The 24968-nt window shown below is 33.7% G+C and overlaps 1 protein-coding gene across 1 annotated transcript in view; it reads left to right on the top strand.

The window, feature by feature from the left end:
- Window positions 1–11884: 11884 nt before the first annotated feature.
- Window positions 11885–24968, top strand: part of LOC150101372 (uncharacterized) — a 34321-nt gene continuing 21237 nt past the window's right edge. The window contains exon 1 of the mRNA XM_090400785.1: window positions 11885–12003. Coding sequence (XP_090256911.1) covers window positions 11885–12003 — 119 coding nt within the window. The remainder of the gene's footprint in view (window positions 12004–24968) is intronic.

Raw genomic sequence — 24968 nt, 5'->3', positions numbered from 1 at the left:
TTTGGTAATCTAAAGTTTCTTTCAATATCGGGGAGGAATACAGAAGTTTTTCGCTTTTCCTATTAGTTTATTCCTAAATAAAATCAGCAACTGGAAATGAGACCAATTTGGCAATTTTCTTAGTTCTTCGACGTAGGAGAAGAATGCCAATATGTCGTCGGATTCCTCCCCAGAAAATTGTGGAAAGACTTGCTGCAGATTCACTGTCCTAAAAAATTCACTATTATTCATTTCCGTACTAGATGCTAGAGCCATTTCAGTGTATCAATTACAACTTTCTTTTTCGCAACAAAATTATAAATTTCAAAGTTTCTTATAGTTTATCTTTCCTGATTTATTTTACACCCTGTTCACTTTAATTCATTTATTTTAGTATATTTTATTCATTCGTGTTCGAACTTGCTTTCACATGATGACGTAATTCAGAATATGTATCTTCGGAGTCTGATCTAAAAATTTACTTCAGACTTTCAGATAAACAGGAGTAAATTTGAACTTTTCATATAAATATTTAATTATATAAAATTTATTATTTTGTATTTATGTATGGACATTTGTGTTCTTAATTAGGAAATTTAGAAACACATATTGCATTTATTGACTTTGAAAAAGCATTTGACAAAGTTAAAAGAAACATATTACTTAACATATTAAAAGAAAGACAAATACCAAATAATATCCTAAAAGCTGTCACAAGTATATATGAAAATAATCAAATACAAATAAGATTAAATCATGAGCTATCATATACAAGAGAGATAAACCAAGGGGTCCGACAGGGATGTCCCCTCTCAGCAACTCTTTTTAATATCTACTTAAATGAAATAATAATAAAATGGAGTAAAAATTTACATCAAGGAATTAAACTTTCACCTACAATTAACTTAAACACTCTCCTCTTTGCAGACGACCAAATAATAATTACAAATTCTGAAGATAACTTACAGAAAGCTATTTTAAATCTAAATGAGATATCCAAAGATTATGGTATGATAATATCAAAGGAAAAATCAAAAACTATGGCCTTTAAAGGAGAAGATCCAGCAAGAACTAAAATAGTATTAGATAACAAGATCTTAGAACAGGTGAATTCATTTAACTACCTAGGATGTATGATCACTAATGAAAATGAAAAAGATATAAACATAAAAATTGCAAAATATTTAAAAATAACAGGAGTAATTAACTCTATATTTAAACCAAACCTAGTTCAAAAACAAACCAGGCTAAAAGTATACAATACATTAGCCCTACCGGTCTTAATGTATGGAAGCGAAATCTGGACAATAAAACAAAAAGACAAACAAAGATTAACAACAGTAGAAATGAAGTTTATGAGAAAAACTGCAAAGTATACCCTATTTGATCACAAAAGAAACGAAGATATTATGAAAGAATTAAACCAAGAACCAGTAATTGAAAAAATTAAAAAATATAAACATAGATGGATGGAACACGTTCAAAGAATGAAAACAGAAAGATTACCAAAACAAGCCTTAAAGTACAAGCCATTAGGAAAAAGAAACCCAGGACGTCCTCTTAAACGATTCAACGATGACTTCTAAGGCCGGAACAGGTCATACTAGGCCTAAATCCTTGATAAGTATGATGATGATGATGATTTTAGTATCTTAATCCCGTGAACGAAATCCTGTCGAACTGCCTTTGTTAAACTTGGGTTCCAATTTTATTTTAATATTTGTATTTATATATATATATATATATATATCTTTATATTTATCTTTTTTTCTGACTTACCCCCTTAAGTAATTTCTTAATCTAACATCAGTGAGTCATGTCTTAACTATCACTCAAGATGTGCACGTGGGCTATGAAGACAAAGGAAATGTCGTCAATTGGCGCCAACTCCTTTGTTTCAAATCTGGTACTGGTGCTTTTTTAATTTTAGGGAAAATTTGTATTTATAGTGCGCCACCCTAAAATGTATTTGATGAATATTTATTCATGGAACCAAAGTCTAAATAAGCACACTGTCTCGTAATTCTTAAACACTTAGCAGAGTATTCTTAATTAATCTCACTGTTAGGATCTCGCAGTCGTAGCCCCCTATTTTATGTTTGTTATTCTTACCTCCCGGCTTGGTTCGAACTTTTATGAACGGTTCAGCAAAATGAAAGTAAGGCAAGTCTTCATATTCATTTCAAAAGAAATTAATTTAATTCACTGAATAGACATAATACATGTTATAAGAAATTTTTTCTGACATGAAATTAATCTTGATAATATTGGGAAGTGAGTAGTTTCACTTATGTTTGCTAAATCTCCTTTAGCGTATTAGATCATGATTTCATACCATTAATTCAACAAAGATCTAACTCTCATCTATATATGACATCATTAAAGGCTATATTTTTTCTATACTTCAGATACATTAACAAATATCTTCACACTATTATTCCAATTAAAGTATAGAGTTCCTAAGTTTCATCAGCATAATTCGTAAAGTTCTTTCAATGTGGGCTCAGTCCTGAGTTGAAGATTTTACCTATATCTAATTATTGTCCCCTACACAATTTTACATAACAAATGAGAGTCTACATTACCAGTAGTTGGGGACGCACTAGGCCTTCATGTGTATCCCTACAGCACCTTCAATTTCCAGATTTACCTCGGCTTTTCTACACATCCGTTGAATTCGGACTTGACACAACGCTGACGGGGGTAGCAATATATTTGTATGTCTGACAATCATTTCCTACTCTGCTATTTAGATCCCCAAAAAGGACCAATTTTCCTTTTTCATTATGTCAGTTGCTTTTTCTAAAGCATCAAAAAATTCCTCCACTTCTACCTTAGTAGAACCTTCTGTGGGACCATAGGCATAAATAAATCTCATTATCCAATTCCCCATTCTGATATTAACCCACATCACTCTACTTGAGACTGCCTGCCATTCAAGTAGATTAGCCTCGCATTTTGTGTTGAATGCTCTGGCTACTCCTTCTTTTCCTTGACTGTCATTTCCTGAATATAATATCTTGTATTTATTTCTCAGAAAGATCTGAGAAATAAATACAGCTCATCAATCGGCTGGGCATGGGTTTTCGGTCTCCGGCGTGATCTGGAACTTTAACGTGTCAGGTCATTCCATAGCCTAAACTACCCATGTATACTGATGCTTGCTGAGAAGAACTCACGATGGACTTCTACGCCGATGACCACCCCAGTATAGGGAACGAGAAAAAAGCCACGAGCTGTCGCCACAGCACCTTTAAAAACGCGCGCTCTATGTTTCTTGCCTACGTCATCCTGATTTCTCCATTTACTCACGGCACGTCACTCCTTTCAGCACCTAGCACCAATCTCTTCCCTAGCGTGCTCTTCGGAGGACATCCACGTGCGCGTTCTATTAGGTGCACGTGTATGACTTCAGGCCATTGCTGTATAATCGGATTGGCCTTTGCCTTCAACATTGTAACAACCCTTACATAGATTACACATAGTTTAAACTTCACAAAACATTTAATTATTTTCAATATGATGCATTAGGTAAAACATTCTTAAATATTAACGTAACTGATAAATTACAATTGGTTATTTTTCTCTTGATATATTAATACTGCCTCCGGAATTGATAAACCGTGTTAAATCTGAATGAAATTAAAGGTTTTGACTTTTCCTTTCATGCAAAGTATAACAGTATGAGAGGAGATATGATAGAGGCATATAAATTATTAAAAGGGTTTTATAGGATTGATACTGATAACCTTTTTAAGACCAGTGAAGGAAGTGAGAGAACAAGGGGTCATCCCTGGAGATTGTGTAAGAGTGTGGTTAACAAGGGTGTTAGGACTAGATTTTTTGCTTGGAGGATTGTAAATGGGTGGAATGCGTTGCCAGAGGTGGTTGTGAATGCTTCATCTGTGAATGAGTTTATGGGGAAGTATGACAGGTATTGTGTGAATGACGGTTAGTATGTCAATGTTGGGTCTCCCACAATGAGTCTTTTGACTCATGGAGGCACTTTACATAATAACAATAATGATGATAATAATAATTAGCGTGTATTTGCAGATAAGTTTGTCGTTATTTGTGATTTCCAATATTAGTGTTTTCGCATGTTCGAAACGAGTTTATTTTCCCGTCACGCTGTATTCTTCTTTGATAAATGCCATGATGCTACCTCTTCTTTTGTTTTGTGTACATAAGGTGTAGGACTGTTGGTTATTAATGTTGTATGCATAGGATTCTGTCATTTATTGAAACTTCAGTCAGGATTGGTACATCTATGTTTGTCAAGGTAGTTGAGCAATGTTATTAATGTAAACTAGTGTTTCTTTACATTTCTTATGTTTGTGTGTATGATGGTGAATGCGGTATTTGTGGAAGTGTTGTCAGTCCATTTCTTCAGAGTCAAAGACTTTGAAATTTATATTTCTGATGGGATATGTTCCCCCAGATTTGAGATCTTCATGCTATAGTTTATAGAAATAAATTTAAACCTTGCTCTTAAGAATGGGGAGAGTTAATGTACTATATTGGTAGATGACTTAAGTCGGATTCTCTTGCAATTATATAAACTTAGCGTTTTCATTCTGTCGTAAATATCCGTAAATCCTTACTTAGCCCACAGAAATTTGTAGTTTATTCTGTTTTTGTTTTCCCTGCCTGTTATAGAAGATTTTTAAAGTATGAGGTTCATTATTCAGATATATAGATTGGAGTTGGGAGTTGCTTGTCAGTTAGGATCGGTGTTGGCGACCTTGTTTTCTTGCTTGCTGCTAGAATGTGGTCTCTCAGACTTTTGCGGGTAAACAAGCGAAGATTGATGGCGGTCTCTATATATATTTTTTGTGGTCCTCGATTAACAGAGGTGATGTCAATGGATGTCACTGGTATATTGATATTGGTGCCAGTCAATAGAATTATGAAGCTTAAATCTTCTGTCATTTCTTTTGGTATTCTTTCTATTTGAATTTCTTTTTTTTTTTCGTTCTGTTTTTCGTTCTATTTGTAGCAAACACTTTCAAGTTCTCGATTTGGCACTTTAGGGTGTTTATCTCTTTCTGCAATTCATTCCCGCGCTTGAGGTTTTCTTGTGCTTCTATAGTTAACGTTAGTTTTGTTTTGTTATGTCCCGCACAGTTTCAAGCACTTCTACTTTATCATAATTGTACTGTATTTTTTTGTATTGTTCGTAATCTTCGAATTTTTTGTTAATTTGTTCCATCTGAGTATTAAGCAAGTTTTTAACCATGAGTTTAAATGAATGTAAGTTGTCAGTAAACTTAGGATCAGGGAAGGACTTACATTGCTGTGCATCGTTGGTTTTGCTCGGTATCTGTTCTTCATTTTCTCACGACATTGTGAGCAGCGAGATTCGGTACGTTTTGCTGCTCCCTTTGCTTTCCAAGATCACGGTGCACTGGTAGTGAAGTCTTCGACCGCAGCAAGAGCAATGGGGCGTGTCCCCTTCTTCGTTTAAAGGTTTAAAGCACCTATTACAGGACATTTGGACTTGGGATCCTTTGGACTTTCTTCCCTTGTGCAATTGCAGCATGACTCTTAAATGGTTGAGAGTTGTCAGTAACTTCTTTTCTTCTTTGCTCGTTAGTGACCACAGTACACTCTGTCTACAAATTTCAGCATTCAGAAATTGGATTCTATTTAGCCAATTTCGATTAATTATACGCCTCTCTCTCTCTTCAGAGTGGCAAGTGAAATTGCCTGGTAACACTTTTAAATTACACACAGCAGTTACAACCACTTTAAAACAACAAAAACAGGAGAAACTGCGATATCAGCGAATGTGTATTCGTACCTACACAATACCCTCTGTGATATAATAATAATAATAATAATAATAATAATATTTTTTATTGTTCTTTCAAATATTTACATATGTACAATGATCATCTATTCAGTATATTATTTTACAAGGTTCAGCACTTTGTGCTACATATAATGAGATTTAAATAGTAATGTTGATAACAGTTTTTTTTATATAACAATCATAATAATAATTTACAATTATATTGTTCAGAGTTACATAAGTTGTATAATATTACATGTTGTAGTTTACTATTTTTTTTTCAAGTTTGAAAAGGTGTGATTATACAACAGTATTTACACATATGCAATCTGAATATTATGCGTCCTTATTTTCACAAACATACGGTGTAAACTCATGATTTACTTTTAAAATAATTTTTTTTTACATTGCATACATTACAGTTATTATATACATTACATACATTTGTTACAATTATTATATACATTACATTCATTTGTTTACCTATGATACATTACTTACATTTGTTTACATGTGATATTTACATTACGTACATTGGTTTACATATAATACATACATTGGTTTTCTTGTGATACGTACATTACATGCATTTGGTTACATATGATACATCTTGGATGAGAACTAATTTTTTTTTCCTTTCATCTTCGAAGCTTAAATGTAAGCTTATCTGAGGATGACACCAGTTGGTTTATTATGTATTTTTTTTTTTTTTGCTGTTAGGATGCTACGGAATCTATGATTGAGAAATTCGCGCGCGCGCACTCACACGCAGACGCACGCACGCACGCACACACACACACACGCGCACTCCCCACCCCCACCTCCCACCCCCACTCCCCACCCCACACAATAAATTGGAATGTACTGATGCGTCGCTGAACTGGAAGCCTGAGAGAATATATTGTGTTTCATTAAGTTTGTATGGTATTTTGGGTGCGTGTTTCTTGTTCGTAGTATGTCCTTAGAGCTCTTTTTAGGCTATTGTAGTTTGTAAGGTTTCTGTATTCAAAAGGTAATTTGTTTATCATGTCTGGGATGTAGAAGTTTCGCGTGGCCTTTCCGTAGTGATTATTGTATTTATATGTGATATAATTAGTAGTCTGAGGTCTTGTTATACGGTATGTATTTCTAACTGTCCTGTAGCTGGCATCGAAATAATGTTTTAGCAAGGCTGCATAGTGACATAAATGTTTTGCTGTCAGTATTTTGTGTTCTGCCATTGCAATGTTTATAAGGTCGTGATTTTCTCTTTGTTCCCAAAAAAATCAGTTTTGTCATTTTGTACCGTAGCGACATTAGTCTATTTAATTTGTAGGGTGCACAGAAAGCATACGTTGTTATCGCGTATCTTAGTATATTTTGGCATAGTGCTTTGTATATTAGTGTTTTTAGGCGTATGGGAACTATGTCTTTTAATCTGTAGAGTTTGCCACTTATTGTTCGGAGTTTGTTGTGTAGATGTTTTATATGGCTATTCCAGTTCATATCTGCATCGAGGTAAATTCCAAGGTATCGTATTGTTTCAACCTGAGTGATTGTAGTGGTTTTGCTGTTCTGTGTGTTTTTTGTCTTGGAAAATGGATGTTGGATGGTTATATATTTGTTATCAACTGGTCGAGTCAGTGGATTTCTGAATATCATTAATTTTGTCTTTTCTGAGTTCAGGTGCATGGTGTTTTTCGTGAGCCAGTCTATGATCAGATTTATATCATGTTGCATATTTGTTTGGACTATGCTTGCGTTATTATGGATGGATATTATTGCTGTATCGTCTGCGTACTGGAATAGCTTACCTTTGAGTGGTAACTGATTAATATCGTGCGTGTAAATGTTGAATAGAGTTGGGGAGAGTACAGCTCCCTGTGGCACTCCACAGGTTACTGGTAGCTCTCTGCTTAGGTTTGATCCGATACGTGTGATATGCTTTCTATTTTGGAGGTAGTTTGTAAACCACCTGTGAAGAGGCCCGTCTATTCCAACATGTCTCAACTTTTCTAACAAGATTTGATGTGTAAGTGTATTGAATGCTTTGGTTAGATCTATAAAGACTACCATGGCTATTTTGTTTTTGTCTAAGGCAGTATTAATTACGTCTGCGAAGTGTTCCAAGAGAGATGTTGTTCCCTTATTTTTCTGAAAACCATATATTGTGTTTTGGGGATAATATGAAAGGTCTCTGTGTATGCTGTGAGTTTCTTCAGTATGATCCGTTCCATAATTTGATTGATAATTGGTAATGTTGCTATGGGTCTGTAATTGCTGATTAAATTTCTTTTTCCATGTTTGTATATGGGTGTAATTATGGCGGTCTTTAGCATACTTGGTGTCTGTCCTGTTTTAAATATTTTATTTATTAGTTTTAGTAGGATAGGACTTAAACTAGTTGCATGTTGCTTTATATCTTTAGGTCTGATACCATCTATTTCTAGGCCTTTGTTTGGTTTGATTTGATATATTGCTGAGAGGAGTTCTGCTTCTTTTACTGTTGGGAACCATAATATCTGTTTTGATCGCGGTCCAAGTGGAGGGTCTCGTTTTGTGTTTGGGGGAATATTTCTGTGAAGTTCTTGGATGGAGTCTGCAAAGTATTGGTTAAAGTCATCTGCTAGTTGTTGGATAGGTTTTGCGTCTTTCATGAAGCTGTGTTTTATGGTTTCGGAGGCAGTGGTGTTGGGAACAGAATCTAGCATCTCATTAATCAGATGCCAGGTTTGTTTGATGTTGTTTTGTGCGGAGATTAGTTTGTCTCTGTAGTAGCTTCTTTTTGCATTTCTGATTTGTGTTGTAAGGCGATTCCTTGTTATCTTATATTCAGTTTTTAAAGTTGTGTTATTTGGATATCGCTTTAATTCTTTCCATAAAGCGTTCTTTCTGTGTATTTCTAGGATAAAGTTTTGTGTTATCCAAGGATTTTGTGTTGTTTTTGATCGGACTTTTTTGTAGCTTTCTTATATATTTCCTCAAGTGTGAGTTTAATGTTGTTGTATAAGATATCTGATGCCAGGTGTTCCCAGTCTGTTTTTCTTATTTCGTGGTTGACTATTTCTTCGTCTATTATTGTTTTCTGTCGTTTTTCTTCTGTGGGACATTGCATGGGTATTGTCTTGGTGTGCAGGTTTAGAGCGGTGAAGTAATGGTCTGCTACTTTGCACTTTATGACTGATGCAGTGTAACTATTTGGTGATGCTCGGGCGTTTATATGGTCTAGACAGGAGGCAGTGATAATGTTTCCGAATATTTCTTCTCTAGTACATGATGTTATTGTTGGTATTAGATTGTACATGGATAGTGTGTCTAGGTATTGTACAGTGTTGTTCTGGTTTTCATTTGCAATATTTATGTTTATGTCGCCAATTATCATTAGGTGTTCGGTTAAGCATATTTCTTGGCTTGAAAGCCAGCAATTGAGTTCGTGTAAGAATTTTTTCATGTTTAGGTTTGGTGGCCTGTAAATAGCATTTATTATTATGGGATGCTGTGTATTCGTGGTATTAATGATTTCGAGGCAGAGGGTTTCAGCATGCTCAAGCTGATATGCCATTTCTTTTGCTATTAATTTTTGTTTCATAAATATTAGTATTCCACCTTGCCTATTTGTCTATGATTCTGAAGAAAACAAAACTTAGATATGAAATTCCTAAATGTAATATTATAATTTCCCATTCTGTTGTATATGGATGACTTGAAGTTATATGGAAAACCAACCCAGCAAATAGACTCTTTATTGAGTTCGTATTTTCAGTAAAGGACATCAAAAATAGAATTTGATTTAGATAAATTCGCGATTTTATTTATTAAACAAGGAAAATTTAATGACTCTAGCAATTTTAATTTTGATCAAGAGAAATATATAAAAGCAATTTCAGTTGATGAACACTATTAATTCCTAGGAATATTAAAAACCAGTGATATTCTACACTCGAAACTTAAACAACAGGCAGCATCAGAATACATCAAAAGAGTTAGAAATATTCTGAAAACAAAACTAAATGGATTAAACACAATTAGAGCAATGAATTCTTGGACTATACCAGTGATCTGATACACAATGTTCGTACTCTTCGAATTGGACAAAAGAACCGAAAAACTAGAAAAGTAATAACTATACATCATGCATTACATCCACGAAGTGATGTTGACTGGTTGTACCTACCGAAGAAAATAGGTGGACAGGATCTGCTGCAAGCGAGACAGACTGTGGAAAAAGAAAACGAAATTAGTTTAAGAAGTTACATCAACAATAGCTCTGAGCCAATGCCTCAGCCAATTACACAAGAAGGCCTAAAAGCAACTGGAAACAAATCCGATTACAAAAAAGGAACAACAAAATAACCGATGTGTGCCCTGGAAAAATAATTTCTTCGAGATACTGAGGACAATAACGTGAACAAGACGTGGCAATGGCTACAATATGGATATATTAAAAAAGAAACAGAAGAATTTATTCTAGCAGCTCATTACAAATTTATGTAACAAAAGCAAAAATTTTGAAAATCAATAATAACAGCAAATGCAGATTATGCGATCAGAAAGATGAGACTGTAGAACATCTAATCAGTGCCTGCAGCAAAATACCTCAAACTGACTATAAAAATCGCCATGACCAAGTGGCCAAAATAATTCATTAGCATGTTTACAAAACATATGGCTTTTCTACTTCTGATAACTGGTGGCAGCATAAAATAGAGATAGTATTGGAAAATGAAACAGCAAACATTCTCTGGGACATTAGAATACAAACTGATAGGCATTTGAAACAGAGTAGACCTGACATCACAATTATCGAACATCGACAGGTTTGGATTATTGATATCGCAGTACTCCGTGATAACAACATTAACAACAAAGAACTGGAAAAAAATATTAAATATCGAGATCTGGCAATCGAAGTTGTCAGGCTGTGGCTTAAACACACCAAAGTCATCCCAATAGCTATCGGTGCACTAGGTGCAACTTCAAAAAGCTATCCACTATTCACAGCAATTAAACATCAACGAAGTGATCCCATATATTATTATTACGGGCGACTCCAGGGAGTCCTTAGACTCATCGAGGGAGGCCTTAAACATCATGTCCACACAACTATTCGACAACATTCTCACAGTATCTATCATACCTTGCCTTGAACTCACTCACTGTCATAGCACCCACAACAGACTCTGGCAGCTTATTCCACTCATTTACAACTCTAAAAGTAAAGAACCCAGCTCTAACACCCTTGCTAACCACACTCTTTCCCAGCTTCCATAGATGTTCCCTAGTTCTCCCACCACCAGTCCTGATCTCAAAATATCCTCTGAATTAATCCTATAGAAAACCTTCAGCAATTTGAATGTCTCAATCATATCTCCCCTTTTCCGGCTACCAACCAATTTCTGCAACCCACAAATCTTCAACCTGTTCTTATAAGGTTCATTCCATAGATCTACTATCATCTTGGTCACTCGCCTCTGGATCCTCTCAACCTCACTCAAATTATGTGAATAAACTAATAATAATAATCATTTTAAAGTAATATTAGCATTTTATGTACGTTTTCATTGTATATTCATATATATACAATATTACAATGTAGATACATAAACTTAAAAATAATATTAAAGCACGTGGATGAAACAATAATTTGTGTTTACACATCTAACTTACCTAATTTGCTTACACTACAGTCATATTTGTTTTAATGTTTGCACTGACACATTCGAAGTAAGATATGTTCAGTTTTCAGCTTCTCAACGAACTTGTAAGCCTTGAGAGAATAATTATCATCATACTTGTTAAATCGTTTTTGAATAGCCTTAGTTCGTTTAGTTTCCTCTTCTTCCATTGCCTGAATTCCAATTCCTTTTGGGCACGGTATATGTTAATGGAGCCTCCGTAGCTCAGTCGGTATAGACGAAGCCCTTTGGTTGGAAAGACCTGGGTTCGATACCCGTCCAAGACGTGAGGAACCTTTATCTGGTCTCTTTCGGCTAAAGGTGTGTTAAATTGATAATATTTATTTCTTTGATGGTAGCTTCTGTTCTTCTAAAGTACAGAGAAATGAAGCTTGAAAGAACAGGAAACTATGGAAGAGGAATAGACCATACGGCACCAGAAATGTTTCTCAATGTAATGGCGTTGTGTCCGTTAGAGTCATGTGGTGATTTCAATTCCCAAACTTGCGCGCAGCTCTTTGCTACTGAGAAGAACAGAGCCAGGGTTGCTGTTTACAGAGTGTATTACAACCCAAGGTAAGTGCGAGATTGCTTATTATGTTTAAAATTGGTATTATCCGTTGATCTCCTTCATGCTATCCGTTTGATGAGATCTATTTTCATATTTCATTTGCCATATTCACTAAAATTATAAATGAAAAGAATCCAATCATTATTATTTGTTCATAGGGTCACCAAAATGCACATTTATGTTTTTCATTTCCGTCTTTTATCAGAGTTTCTGCCATTTGGCAATTTTACTGCTCTGATGTCTTAAGAGAATTTGTTATTTAATTTGGTTAAAGTGCCTTTCAGACTTGTATATGATTTACTAAAGAGATGACAATCATTTAAATAAAAAAATAAATAATCCTAACTGGGATAGCGATTTTAATATCAATTTAATATCAGTTTCTTCAATCATTTGCTGCATATGAACAACAGTGGTTATAGTACACAAGCTAGAATTGGATATTCTTTAGTTCTTACTGCCAACCCAGAAATGAAATATAAGCTTAATAGATTTGTATTATGTTCCATTTATAATAAATAATTTTAATACTTAGAAGTTTTTAATACATAATCTAATGCCGTTGCAAGATCTACAAAAAATATATAGTGATACGATATATTCCAATCAGTTCACAAGTATTTGCTTTAGAATAAAATTTGCAATGCAATTTTGCAGCTTTTTTAAGTTTAATTGACAAAATTTGAAAGCATTAAGGGACACACAACATCTTAATGAATATTGGATACATTAGGTAATGGACTCTCCTTATTAGAGAGTCCATTATCTGATTACTAAATAACAAAAAATGAACTGTTGATACAATGGTGACTGGAAATTATTCCAGTTATCATTCATATGATGAAGAACCTGAAGACCCAACACTGTAATGAGGTAGGATTTCTAATTTTTTTGGCTAGTCGCATTGTCAAAATGCTATTACCACACTGCTGTAGAAATGATCTTTATTTTCTGGGTTTGGTCTCTAGCGCAGAGTTTCCGGATTATGTTAACTTAAGCCCACCACCACCACGTATTAGTGCATCGTATAGGCGAACAGTGTTTCCTAGATGAGATTCACATAAAAAAAGACAGTTTGATAACATGCTCCGTGTTCACACAAAAGTATCGCTTGATTTTTCGTACAATTTGAAATGCTGAGTGTACATCACAGCCATCATTGTTTGCACTAACAAAGGTTTTCTTCAATTTCTTGCGCTGTAATTTCCAGAATAGTAATCTGCACATGCCAAAAAGCAGTTCATTGTCCTTCCTCATTTTGCAGGAGCATTGAAACTGCAAAATAATAATGAAGTCACATGCTTATTGTTATTGCTGATATCTATTTTACGATAGTCTCTACGTTATATATATTATATATATAATATAAAACTAATTATATCCAATACCGAGTATTGTGACAGCATTTCAACTGCAAGCCTCAGAAATATAAATAAATATTAAAAGAAGAGAAATCGCCTACTCACGTCTCGATCTCCTACTATATTGTTCATTGTGGGTTTACTTTTTTTTTTCGGTATACCGAGTCAGTCTACTTTACGTATGTTAATAAGATAATTTCCAGTTCTCGCCAAAAATCAGGATTCCAATTATAATATTAAATAGTAGATAAAATTAGTATCGAAAGGGGAAAAGAGAAATGTTTATATTTGTTTTAATATAAACATTTTGTTCGGGTCAAATACATATTTAAATCTTAGACGTCAAAGAAACGAATTCTATCTCTAAGAAAGTTTAACTTCTGACCCTTTAAGATTTATTTTATTTCATTTTATTTTATTTAATTATTTATTTATTTTTGAATTCTCAAATGCAACCAACTGCTACATAGTGTTAGCACTAGTGACTTACCTCATTCATTTCGGTTGCCTTATCCCAAAGATCATTTACACCTATTATGATTTTTAAGGAAATGTGCCAGATATGAACATAACTATTTATCGTTGTTTTTTTTTATTTTGTAGATGGTCTGAACATCACGCAAACCTCCTCTTCATAGTGGCTACACTACTTAAAACATGATACATGAGGCTTAATACGATTGGAGACCTTGAAACAGGAGCATTATATTCTAGACAATTACGCAACATTGCGTGTGTCAAGAAAATAATCTTGTTCAAGGATCCTACATTTACACTCAAATAAATTATAGAAAAAATAATAGAATTTAACCTGCCAACATATATGGCCTTCCTAGATTATGAGAACGCATATGATCAAATCAACAGAGATAAATAAATTGATATACTGTATGAATTGAAAGCCCACCTCAAACCACAGAAGCAGTAGCAAATAAAATAGAAGGCAACTATATTAAAATTAAAATAAATAATGAAACAAGCGAAAAAATTAAAACCAATAGAAGTCTCATTCAAGGAAGTGGATTATCACCAGTAGTCTTCATTATATATATGGAAAAAATTTAAGATGATGGAGGAAAAACAAAATCATAGGAATTACAATAGGAAATAAAGAATTAATCAGCCTATTGTTATGCAAGCAATCAAGTTATTTTAGCTGAAAATGAAGACCAATTACAGAAAAATCTAGACGTGTTGAACAAAACAATAGAACAGTATGACATGAAGATCTCAATAATAAAACGAAATCAATAGCCTTTCAAGGTAAAGAAATTAAAAGCTGCAAACTAGTCATTCACAACAAAGTAATAGAACAAGTGAACAAATTTAAATATCTAGGAAATTACATAAGCCACAATGGAAAAATGGACATTGCATATAAAAAGCAAAAATTCTTAGTAATCATTGGAACTTTGAATAGACACTTCAGTAAACAGATGTCGAGAACAACCCAAATAAAACTATATAAAATAATAGCGAAACCAATTCTGAAATATGGCAGTGAAACATGGACTTGGGGAGAACGAGATAAAAGACAATTGGAAGCTCAGAAATGAAGTTCCTAAAACCATTCGCAGGCTATGAAAGAATAGACAAGATAAGAAACGAAGAAATAAGAAAACAGTTATCGATAATAAACATAACAGACGACATCACAAACTATAGAAAGAACTAGAAAAACTACATAGAAAGAATGAATGAGGACAGATAGCCAAATATTGCTTGGAAATATAACCCAAAGGGAACACCGATCAAAGGAAGACCCAGTAGGAGATGGGCGGAGGACTTTTTAAACACTTGAAAACAATTGCATAATACGGAAAGTCAAGAAGAAGAAGAGGTTAACTTTACTATTATATAGTGTTCATTAAGAGTATATAGTTCATAAGACTAATAACAAATCTGTATTGGAATCAATCAGCTACCGTTCAATTAGACAACATTACCACCAGTGATATTAACATCAAAAGAGGAGTGAGACAAGGATGTGTGCTCTCACCACTCCTGTTCAACATATACGCAGAGGTAATCTTTAAAAAAGCATTGGAAGAATGTCCAGAGGGAATCACAATAAATGGAAAGATTGTTAACAACCTACGATATGCAGACGACACCGTGCTAATTGCAGATAACATTATGGATCTCCAAAAACTCATTGACAGAGTATACATAGAAAGCCAAAGAATGGGAATAAATATAAACATCAACAAGACAAAATACACGATCATCAGCAAACATCCAGCCTCATCAATGAAACTGACACTCAATGGGAAAAATATTGATCAAGTGTCAAGATATAAATATCTTGGTTGTTGGCTTAATGAACGGTGGGATCCAGAAATATATATAAAAACAAGGATTGAAGTTGCACGGCAGTCCTTCATGAAAATGAGAACACTATTCTGCAATAAAGACCTAAACATGGAAGTCAGATGCCGAATGCTGAAATGTTACGTGTGGTCTATTCTGCTCTATGGAGTTGAAACATGGACATTGAAGGCGACAACCATCAAGAAAATCGAAGCCCTTGAGATGTGGATATACCGAAGAATGCTAAAGATATCATGGACAGAAAAAATTACCAATGAAGAGGTCTTAAAATCCATTGGCAAAGCTAAACATCTTGTACAAATAATCAAGAAACGAAAAACATCATATCTTGGCCACATCATGAGAACCAGCAAATACCAACTTCTAGAAACTATTTTGGTAGGAAGAGTTGATGGCAAAGGAACTAGAGGAACAAAAAGAATATCATGGTTTGACAACATCAAGACGTGGACAGGAAAGAGCAGTGCACAACTGCTCAGATTAGCACAAGACCGCAGTTTGTTCGCCAAGATGGTCGCTGACCGTCGATAGAAGATAGCACTATAAGAAGAAGTGTTCATTAGCGTGTCCTCTGTATACGGCTCGTATCTAGGATTGATGAAATAGTCTTGTTCAAGGCTAGAAGAATGTGCTTTAGAAATCTAGTGAATGAAGATAAAATAATTTTATCTTTTCCATAGCTATTTAACAGTAGAAACATTCTGCGTGAACCTTGTCACGAAGAGATATGATAGCGCTGCTTTCTGCAGTCAGTCAAGGTCAATGTGAAGATAATAAAACACGCACAACATGTGCTTTCTTCCCCTTTCAAGTAGCTTATTCTTGAAGAAGGATTTTGAATAAACAGATAATTTCCTTTCACTGGCTTGCACACTGCATTAACTATGGCGGATCTAAAAGGCAAAGTTGTTTTGATAACAGATAAGATTTGTTTCTCCTTCATAAACTTTGATTATTCATTTTGTTATCTTGAATTATGAAAAATAAGGAACAATTAGTATCTAACCAAGAAACAAGTTAAAATTCCACTAAGAAATGTCAGCTTCTTTGTTTGCTGATGTTTCTTTTTTTAATGTGTTACCTCCCCCATGAGAGGTATCAAGCACCGTAGCACTTGTGTGAGGGGAAAGGGGGGGGGCTTAGAGAAAAAAAAAGAAGAAGAGAAAGACAGCCTTTGCACACCTGAAAGAGGCATTTCCCAGGAACAGGGATATTTTGAATGAAAAATGAATACGAGGAATTGACGTAATAAGTTGGAAATGAGGGAGATAGATAGATAGATAGATAGATAGATAGATAGAGAGAGAGAGAGAGAGAGAGAGTGAATGGGGTTAAACAAAAAGCTGCTCGTGAATTTCATGCCTAAAAGGGAATACAGAGTAACGATGATAGCAGTATCACCAGAATAATTCCAAAGAAATTGATAAAAATGCTTATAAAAAATGACGAAGAATCTGATTAATGTGAAAGTGATTACAGCAAGTCTGTAAAACAGCGGGTCATATTAAGAGGATTATCCTTTCCTGAATTCCATACAGCATTTTAGTAAGTCTTGATCCACGAGCTCCAACTTTGAGAAGGTTAATCCATGGATGGCCAGATTTGAGATTGTCATAGCATTTGCAATGTTTCAGGTCAGAGGACGTCAAGTATTGTATTGCTATAGTTGCAGAGTGGTTAACGTGCTGGTTTCAATCCTACCCTGGGATCGATGTTTCTCATTGTCTCTCTAGGTGGGAGATGAATTTCATCGCCAGGTGTGAGACCACCGCTCAGCTTAAAGGAAATTGAAAAGTTCAATGTTCAGGCTCTAGAAGACGTTTCGTATTATGTAAAAAAAATATAAAAAAAATATGGAGTTAATAAAAAAATCCTTAATCTATCCATATGAATATACTGTAGGTTTAGAGAACAAAATCTTTCGTGAGTGAAAACTAAGGCTGACCAATTGCTACAAACGTTGTGTAAAGGAAACCTGTGAAGTGTATTCGACCCAAAAATAAATATGATTTAACTAGAAATATGAATAATATCAAAGGTAAAGGAGGGTAAAATGGAAATGTTCTTAACAGAAATAATCTTCTTAGTAATGATTTATGGCAGTAAAGTTCGAAGTGTTGCCTTCAGTTCCCTAAAAAATGGCAAAGGGATCACTGTTTAATCCATTAATTAAGGGAGATTTTGATGTTTGGAATATTTCAACACTACCAGGTTAACCAATGAGGAACAGGAATGGAGTGAGGTGGAGTGGAGTGCAGTTTACCACCATAAGCAAAACTACTGTTAGCTATCCACTTGAAGTTAGTGAAAGTTATTTATGTAGAAAAACAAGAGCCTGGGAAAAAGCGCTAGAGATCAGATACACCTACATGTGTGGGAGGAAATCTATAGGAAAAAAGGCATCCACCAGCCACATCAGAAACAATTAGACATAAAGCTGACGACATTATTGTTAGGAATGAATAATATATCATAAGATGCTAATTGCTTTAAGTTTTGCTCTATCTGACTCGATCAAATGTTTTGGAAATGTCGAGAGCAGCTGCACGAATTTTTTCAAACATCTACCGTGACTGATGTGGAAAAGTGGATCGTTTGGCTAAGGAAGTCTGCTGTGGATGAAGAATGGAGAAATACATTCTGTAATCGGTAATTAATTAGTAGGCTTCGTGTAGTAACAAAAGGGTTGTATATGATCTTATTATCATTTTCCAGAGAACTTAGGTAACGGCAATGTGACAGTACTTTGATGGATAACTACCTCGTTTTTTTTTTTTTTTTTTTTTCAACGGGGTGAATGTCGGCTTAATTCCATGTTTGGGCCAAATACAGAACACCTGACACTGAATGTATTTGAATTATTAGCTACAAAGTTTTAGATCAACTAGGAACTATTTTGAAATTCTGAAATTCATCTGAATTCGTCTGAAATTCAGCTTTGTTCTGATATCTATTTGAGAAAGATCTAAACAGGCATGCAGTGAGCTGGTCTTGGTATAGAGACAGCTGAATTGTCACGTTCATCTCAGCAACAGGTGAAGGAGAATAATAATATCAGGAAGTTAGCCAAATAGTCTGGTAATGTAACGATGATACCAAATGGATGAGAGAGAGAAAGAGAGAGAGAGAGAGGTGGAAGGATCGAGAGAAAGAAGTTGGCCCGACATTGAGGAGTGAACAGAAAACTGGTGCATGATTCAGAAGAAAGAAAGCTTTCTGGATTTGAACATTCATTTCAAAGTTGCATTTGTTGTTGTTAATGATTTTTGTGCGTCTTTTATAGCTGTAGGCTGAGTAATGTAGGCTCTTGTAATGTAATATATAATGTAGGCTGAGTGCGATGCTTGAGTTTTTATCTCCAGACATTTCTGATATGTTAAATTTTGTATAACATTGAATTGAGTCTCGAATTGCGTAATGTGGTTTGTTTTATATGGAACATCTGATGAAAACCCCTGTTCCACTTTATCTTCATTCTAGCTCTTGAATTATTTCAGTTATTCGGTATATTAGAATAATTGTTTGGATCAGAAAAGCGTAAACAATAATCTTAGCATGAAAAGGAAAGAGAGAAGGAATTCATGGAAGTCATCACACTTGGCAACATACCTGGTGCCAGATGGCTGAGTTAATGGAGTTTTCGCACAAATGAAAACTTGGACGAGATATAGTCTCGAATATTAGAGAAAAGTTGGCATTTACAGTATATTTTGAAGTAAAACTGGTTACGAAAAAGTAAACGTCAAGGGTGTTGAGTTGATAGTTTGGGATTTTCTGCTATTCTGGATGGTAGAAACAGTTCTTTGAGTCAAGAGTAGCCCAGCTTTTTGTTATTTTCAAAGAGAATGTTAGAGAACGGCAGATTGTCAGCATCACTATCGAATGTTCTGTAGATTACGAGAAATTAAAATTTTCGAAGACTTAGATGGACACCCAGTTATATTTACAGTGGTGCAAAAAAGGATACTATCTAGAAAACAAGTAAATTTTGCTTTTAACCACCTTATCGGCCACTATGGATCAAATACGCATCCTCATACGCTTCGTATCCATCATATATTTCAATGTAATATCAATGGTATTACTATTTTAATATGCACTTCGCATCCATGATAACCTTGACGTCTATAGACGTCTTGGCCAGTGCTAGTATGAAAATAGATATATTTATAAACGGTAACAAGTTACATATTACCAAGCATGATTTTAGAGTAAACAAACAGAAGGCGCTAACGTTATCATAAATTGTGATTATGGTGGTACATAATCACAAATTATGATAACGGTAAGTGCAATAATCTGTTAAAAATGCTTAACAGATTATTGCACTTACTGTTGTGATAAGGAATATTCATAGCGAGAAATTTAGCAATTGAATTTGCAATAAAAAAATGTAAGATCGGTATTGTGAAGATAAAATCTATAATTGAACTTATGTTCAAGATAAGTTTATTAATAAGTAGCACGGTGTATCCATTTTATTACATTAATTTCTTTTCCCAATCATCAAATCAAATATAATCTATTTTACTGGGTTTTCCATGACATGATCAATTTCGTACTTTCCATATATTTATTTATTTGTAAACTTCCTATAATAGTACAAAATTTTCACAATCATATATGTAATCTAAGAGCAACAGCTCATCCGGGTTACGATATGGATACAGTTACAAAATTTTATGTAATTCATTTTCATTATATACATATTACATATTATTATAATATAATTACATAATAAAATAGCAGAAAAAATAAAATTTCATCATATAGAGAAAGTTGCATAATAATTAATTAGGAACAAAATAAAACAAACCAGCTAAATAGCATTTAAATTTTACGTTTTACGCAAGACTGGATCTTTGAATACAAATATGCTAAAACCCAATAATTTATACAATTATTTTGAACAGAGCTTCCTTATTTCTGTGGGAAAATAAATACTCTTTGATTAGAGTTTTGTATTTGTTTGGGTAGTTTCATTTCTTATTGTTAAATGTAGTGTGTTGAATACTTTTGGTGCGCTAAATAAATATAATGTTTGTGTATTGCTTCTTTATATATATATATATATATATATATACAGTATATTTTCAGAATTCATTTTTTACTCGGTTGGAATATTACGTAAAAGCTTTAATGACTGATACCGAGAGAAAAAAAAAGATGACATGGTATATTTGAAAAGATACTACTAGTTTACTAGTTTCGTTGAATTGATCAACATCTTCAGGTATCACAATCAAATAAATATATAAAGAATTACAGAGACTTAAAATTGTAATAACAGAACAAGTACAAAAAAGACAGTAGCGTGTTCGAAAACAAAAAGCGAGCTTCAGTTCCAAACAAACGTATACTTACGCGCTGTCGCGAGTGCGCCAATACTGAACAGAGGCAATGAGTGCGTCAGAGAGATTGAAACTTAGGCTGTTGTTGATATGAGAAGAATCTAGAGAAATTTCTCTCAAGTTCATCATATCACACATGGATGTTAGAAGTTTGAGTCCAGTTCACAATGTGTTGGCGGCCTTCGTCTGAGTTAACTGAAAAGAGAACGTGGCTAGAGAGAGAGCGCTGGCGCTAGTCCTGTTATAGGACATATCTCTACGGTGTTCTTCCAAACTTAGAAGGATGGATTTAGCAGTCTGGCCATAGTATGGCTTTCCACGATCACATAAAATCTTGTACACTCCTGGAAACTGAGTTGGAAGATGTTTCTCTTTAGGTTTAATAAGTATTGAACGAAGTTTTGGGAGCGTAGTGAAGCAAGTTCTGAAGTTAAACTTCTTGAGAGTTTTTGCCAGTTTTGGTGAAAGAGAGCTGATGTAAGGCAAAGAGATGAAAGCTCTGGGATCTTCATCTCTTCAGATCTTCAGAAGTAGTTGAGTGACTGGGGGAAAGAAATTTGTCAATTTTCTTAATTTCTTTATTAACCATTAATTTTCTTTATATATATATATATATATATATATATATATATATATATATATGTTTTAAATATTGTTAATATACATTTAATTACATGACATAGTCTTTTATATTAACAATCACATTACTCATGCGGCCAGTTTATTATTTTTGCCATACCAATCAGGAATATACGGTATGTACTTTTTAAAATCCTTATGTGATGTGATGTGACTCTCTCTCGCGCGCGCCGTCATCGGAGTTAAACCTCAACAACTCTGTAATGAAAGTGTAGGCGCGGCTCTGCACAAGGAGCTAAAGCAAAGTAAGTAAAGTCAAAGTGCCAATTCCAATTACATTACAAATTAGTACAATAATTGTATTTGCAAATCTACCAGTCAAGAATACCTGAAAAAAATACCATCACGAGAGATTTCAACGTTTATAAACAATATAAATTATTGATATGATTTGTTTTGTTATTATTATTATTATTATCATGATTATTATTATAATTATTATTATACAATCCCACCTGGAGTCAAAATTCACCAAGGCTTGATTTACAATGAAAGTGTTTATTTTTTGAAACAAGCGATGTCATTACCTTTTATGTATTATATATCTCCATAAACTTTTAGTAACAGGATATGTTAATTTATTACATTCAGGCAAATACTATACTTGTTACGGAAATTATTTGTGAAAAATATTTAATGACAATAAAGTGGAGACTGGGGAAATATTTCCTTAAGCTCAACTTTGGTACTACTGAAATGTATTTCAAAAATATTTCTTAGTATTCACTATATACAAGCTTTTTTAATCTCTATTACAGATTAAAAAAAAAAAAAAACTACTTCTCCAAATGAGCATTAGAATAACCAACTTGAGGAAAAGTTGAGGTTAAATGCACCATAAACACATAGTAGTAGCTAAAGTAAAAATATTTGTGCGATCAATTCTTACTTCATATTCTATTTCCACGTCTAAACTACTAACTGGAGCTAAACCAATTCTAAATGCCTTTGCAATTTGCGCGATTACAACAGTGATGAAAATAGTAAAGATATTTTCAGTTCCAACGCATTTTTACAACTGATTAATACACACATAAAACTCTTAATTATCGTCAGTTGTTAAGGTGACGCCATTCACAGATTTTCAGATTTATTAATATAACGAGCACATAATTGTGTATAACTAAATGTATATAATGACGAAGTAACCAAGTACACAGAGTCCTCTGCTGGTTTAATGATAAACTCGCCTCATTAAAATCTAAAAATACATACGGTATTTGGCAGTACTACATGTTTTCATAAAGTTTAAAATCGGAAAATTTACCAATGTAAAAGTAAAATTCTTTATATATTTTTTTTTCTAAATCAGACGTCAACTAGACAAAAAAGGAATTTTAGAAATAAATCCGGCAAATAACGATATTATACACGTATATCGGATTGAAATTATTAATCATTTTTTATTAATTTATTAATCTGCTAATGCATATTCCTCCACAAGGAGGAATATGCATTAGCAGATTTAAATTATTTTTCATCCAAACAGCTTCATCCTCATAGCCTGAACCGAACTGAAGTCAAAATGATTATATTATGGAATACCACAAGAAACATGTTACGAAAATCGAACTTATTAAAAATTACTTTAGAAATTTACTTTCATTTATTAAGTTGAAAATAGCAGAGAAAATTCGTGTTAAGAACGAAGGAGTCTTTATTGAGCTGTTGCGTGATAACCTTTTCATGCAGAATGTGAAAGAAGCAACTCATGAACAAAGAGTGTTAGATTTGCTCATAAAGTCAGAAGGTGGCAGATAAGGTTGTGACAATTTTGCCACCATTTAGTCACGGTAACAGTGAATATGCCGTATTGACCGGGAAGCAGCCATCCATACGGATGCTCCAATTAGAACAGGTTATATGATGAACTAGAAATTTTGAAATTATGACAAACTCAGGAAAATACTATCTTTGGTTCTATGGTATCAGTTGTTGAATGGGATGGATATCAAAAGCGCATGGGAAGCTTTGAAAAGATGCTTAAAGGATATGGTATGTGAATGTGTTGTTTCTAGAATTTAAAGAACAAATAGAATGGTTGTGCAATATTATTAAAAAAGAGATCCATAAGAAGTAGATGGCGTGGAAGGAATATCGTGAGAATAAGAGTGAGAGTAGTTATGAAATATATAACGCACAGGCCACAAAGGTCACACGACGTTTAGAGAAAGTTAGCTTGAACTATGAAAAGAAATTGATTGCATAGGTAAACGGCAACCCAAAAGAATTTAATCCTTATGCTGCAACTAAAAGAAAGAATGCAGAGGAATAAATTTAGTAAATGGAAACGCTACCCTAAAATCAGAAGCAGATGAGGTATTTCATATAAAGAGTGCTTACTTCACCAAGATCTATCAACCTAGTAACATAACATAGTACACAGTGCTACTACTATTGGATGAGGAGATGACAATGCATCAAATTAGGTTCCAAAACTGTTGCAATACTTATAACCATGTAAAAATGATATTTGCATTCGTAGCCATGGGCCACCCAAAGAAAGACTTTTAAAATTGTATTCTATTCGCCTGGAGGTGCTCTTTATAAGATTTTGTTTTCTTTTGACGTGCTCCAGAGTTAGTCGATCTCTGGTCCAGCAAACTCCCCCCCCCACCCAACACACAAGAAACTTGTGTTTTTCATTAAGGAAAACTTAAGAAAATAAAAATAAAAACATGACATGGGATATTCTATCTTAAGCTATTCTTGTCAATGGTCGTTTCACAAAGTTCATTCAAAATATAAGAAAATACGAATTATATCAAATAGTTGAAAGGATATTGGCATTAGTTCTGCAATGCTGAAGAGCAAATATTGAGTCGTCTTTGACTGTTCATACGATTATCTATTTGTAAAGCATAAATAATAATATATTTGTTTTTGATGAGTTCATATTGAAAGAAGTCACCCATCCCTTATATATATATATATATATATATATATATATATATATATATATATATATATATATATATATATATATATATATATATATATATATATATATATTTATATTTATATCTTTTATATTTTTGTTTTGGCCGAAGCGAAGTTTTGGCCTCGCACTGTGACTAATTATCGCAGTGTGAGGCCACAACTGTGATAATTAGTGGCAATATATATATATATATATATATATATATATATAATTAGTGGCAATATATATATATATATATATATATATATATATATATTGCCACTAATTATCACAGTTGTGGCCTCACACTGCGATAATTAGTCACAGTGCGAGGCCAAAACTTCGCTTATTACACACCTGATCTGACT

The sequence above is a fragment of the Typopeltis vanoorti genome, chromosome 11, assembly GCF_054136105.1.
Source record: "Typopeltis vanoorti isolate ZY-2024b chromosome 11, IOZ_Tvanoo_1.0, whole genome shotgun sequence".
NCBI classification, from domain to species: domain Eukaryota; kingdom Metazoa; phylum Arthropoda; class Arachnida; order Uropygi; family Thelyphonidae; genus Typopeltis; species Typopeltis vanoorti.
This window is presented reverse-complemented; position numbering and strand designations above follow the sequence as displayed.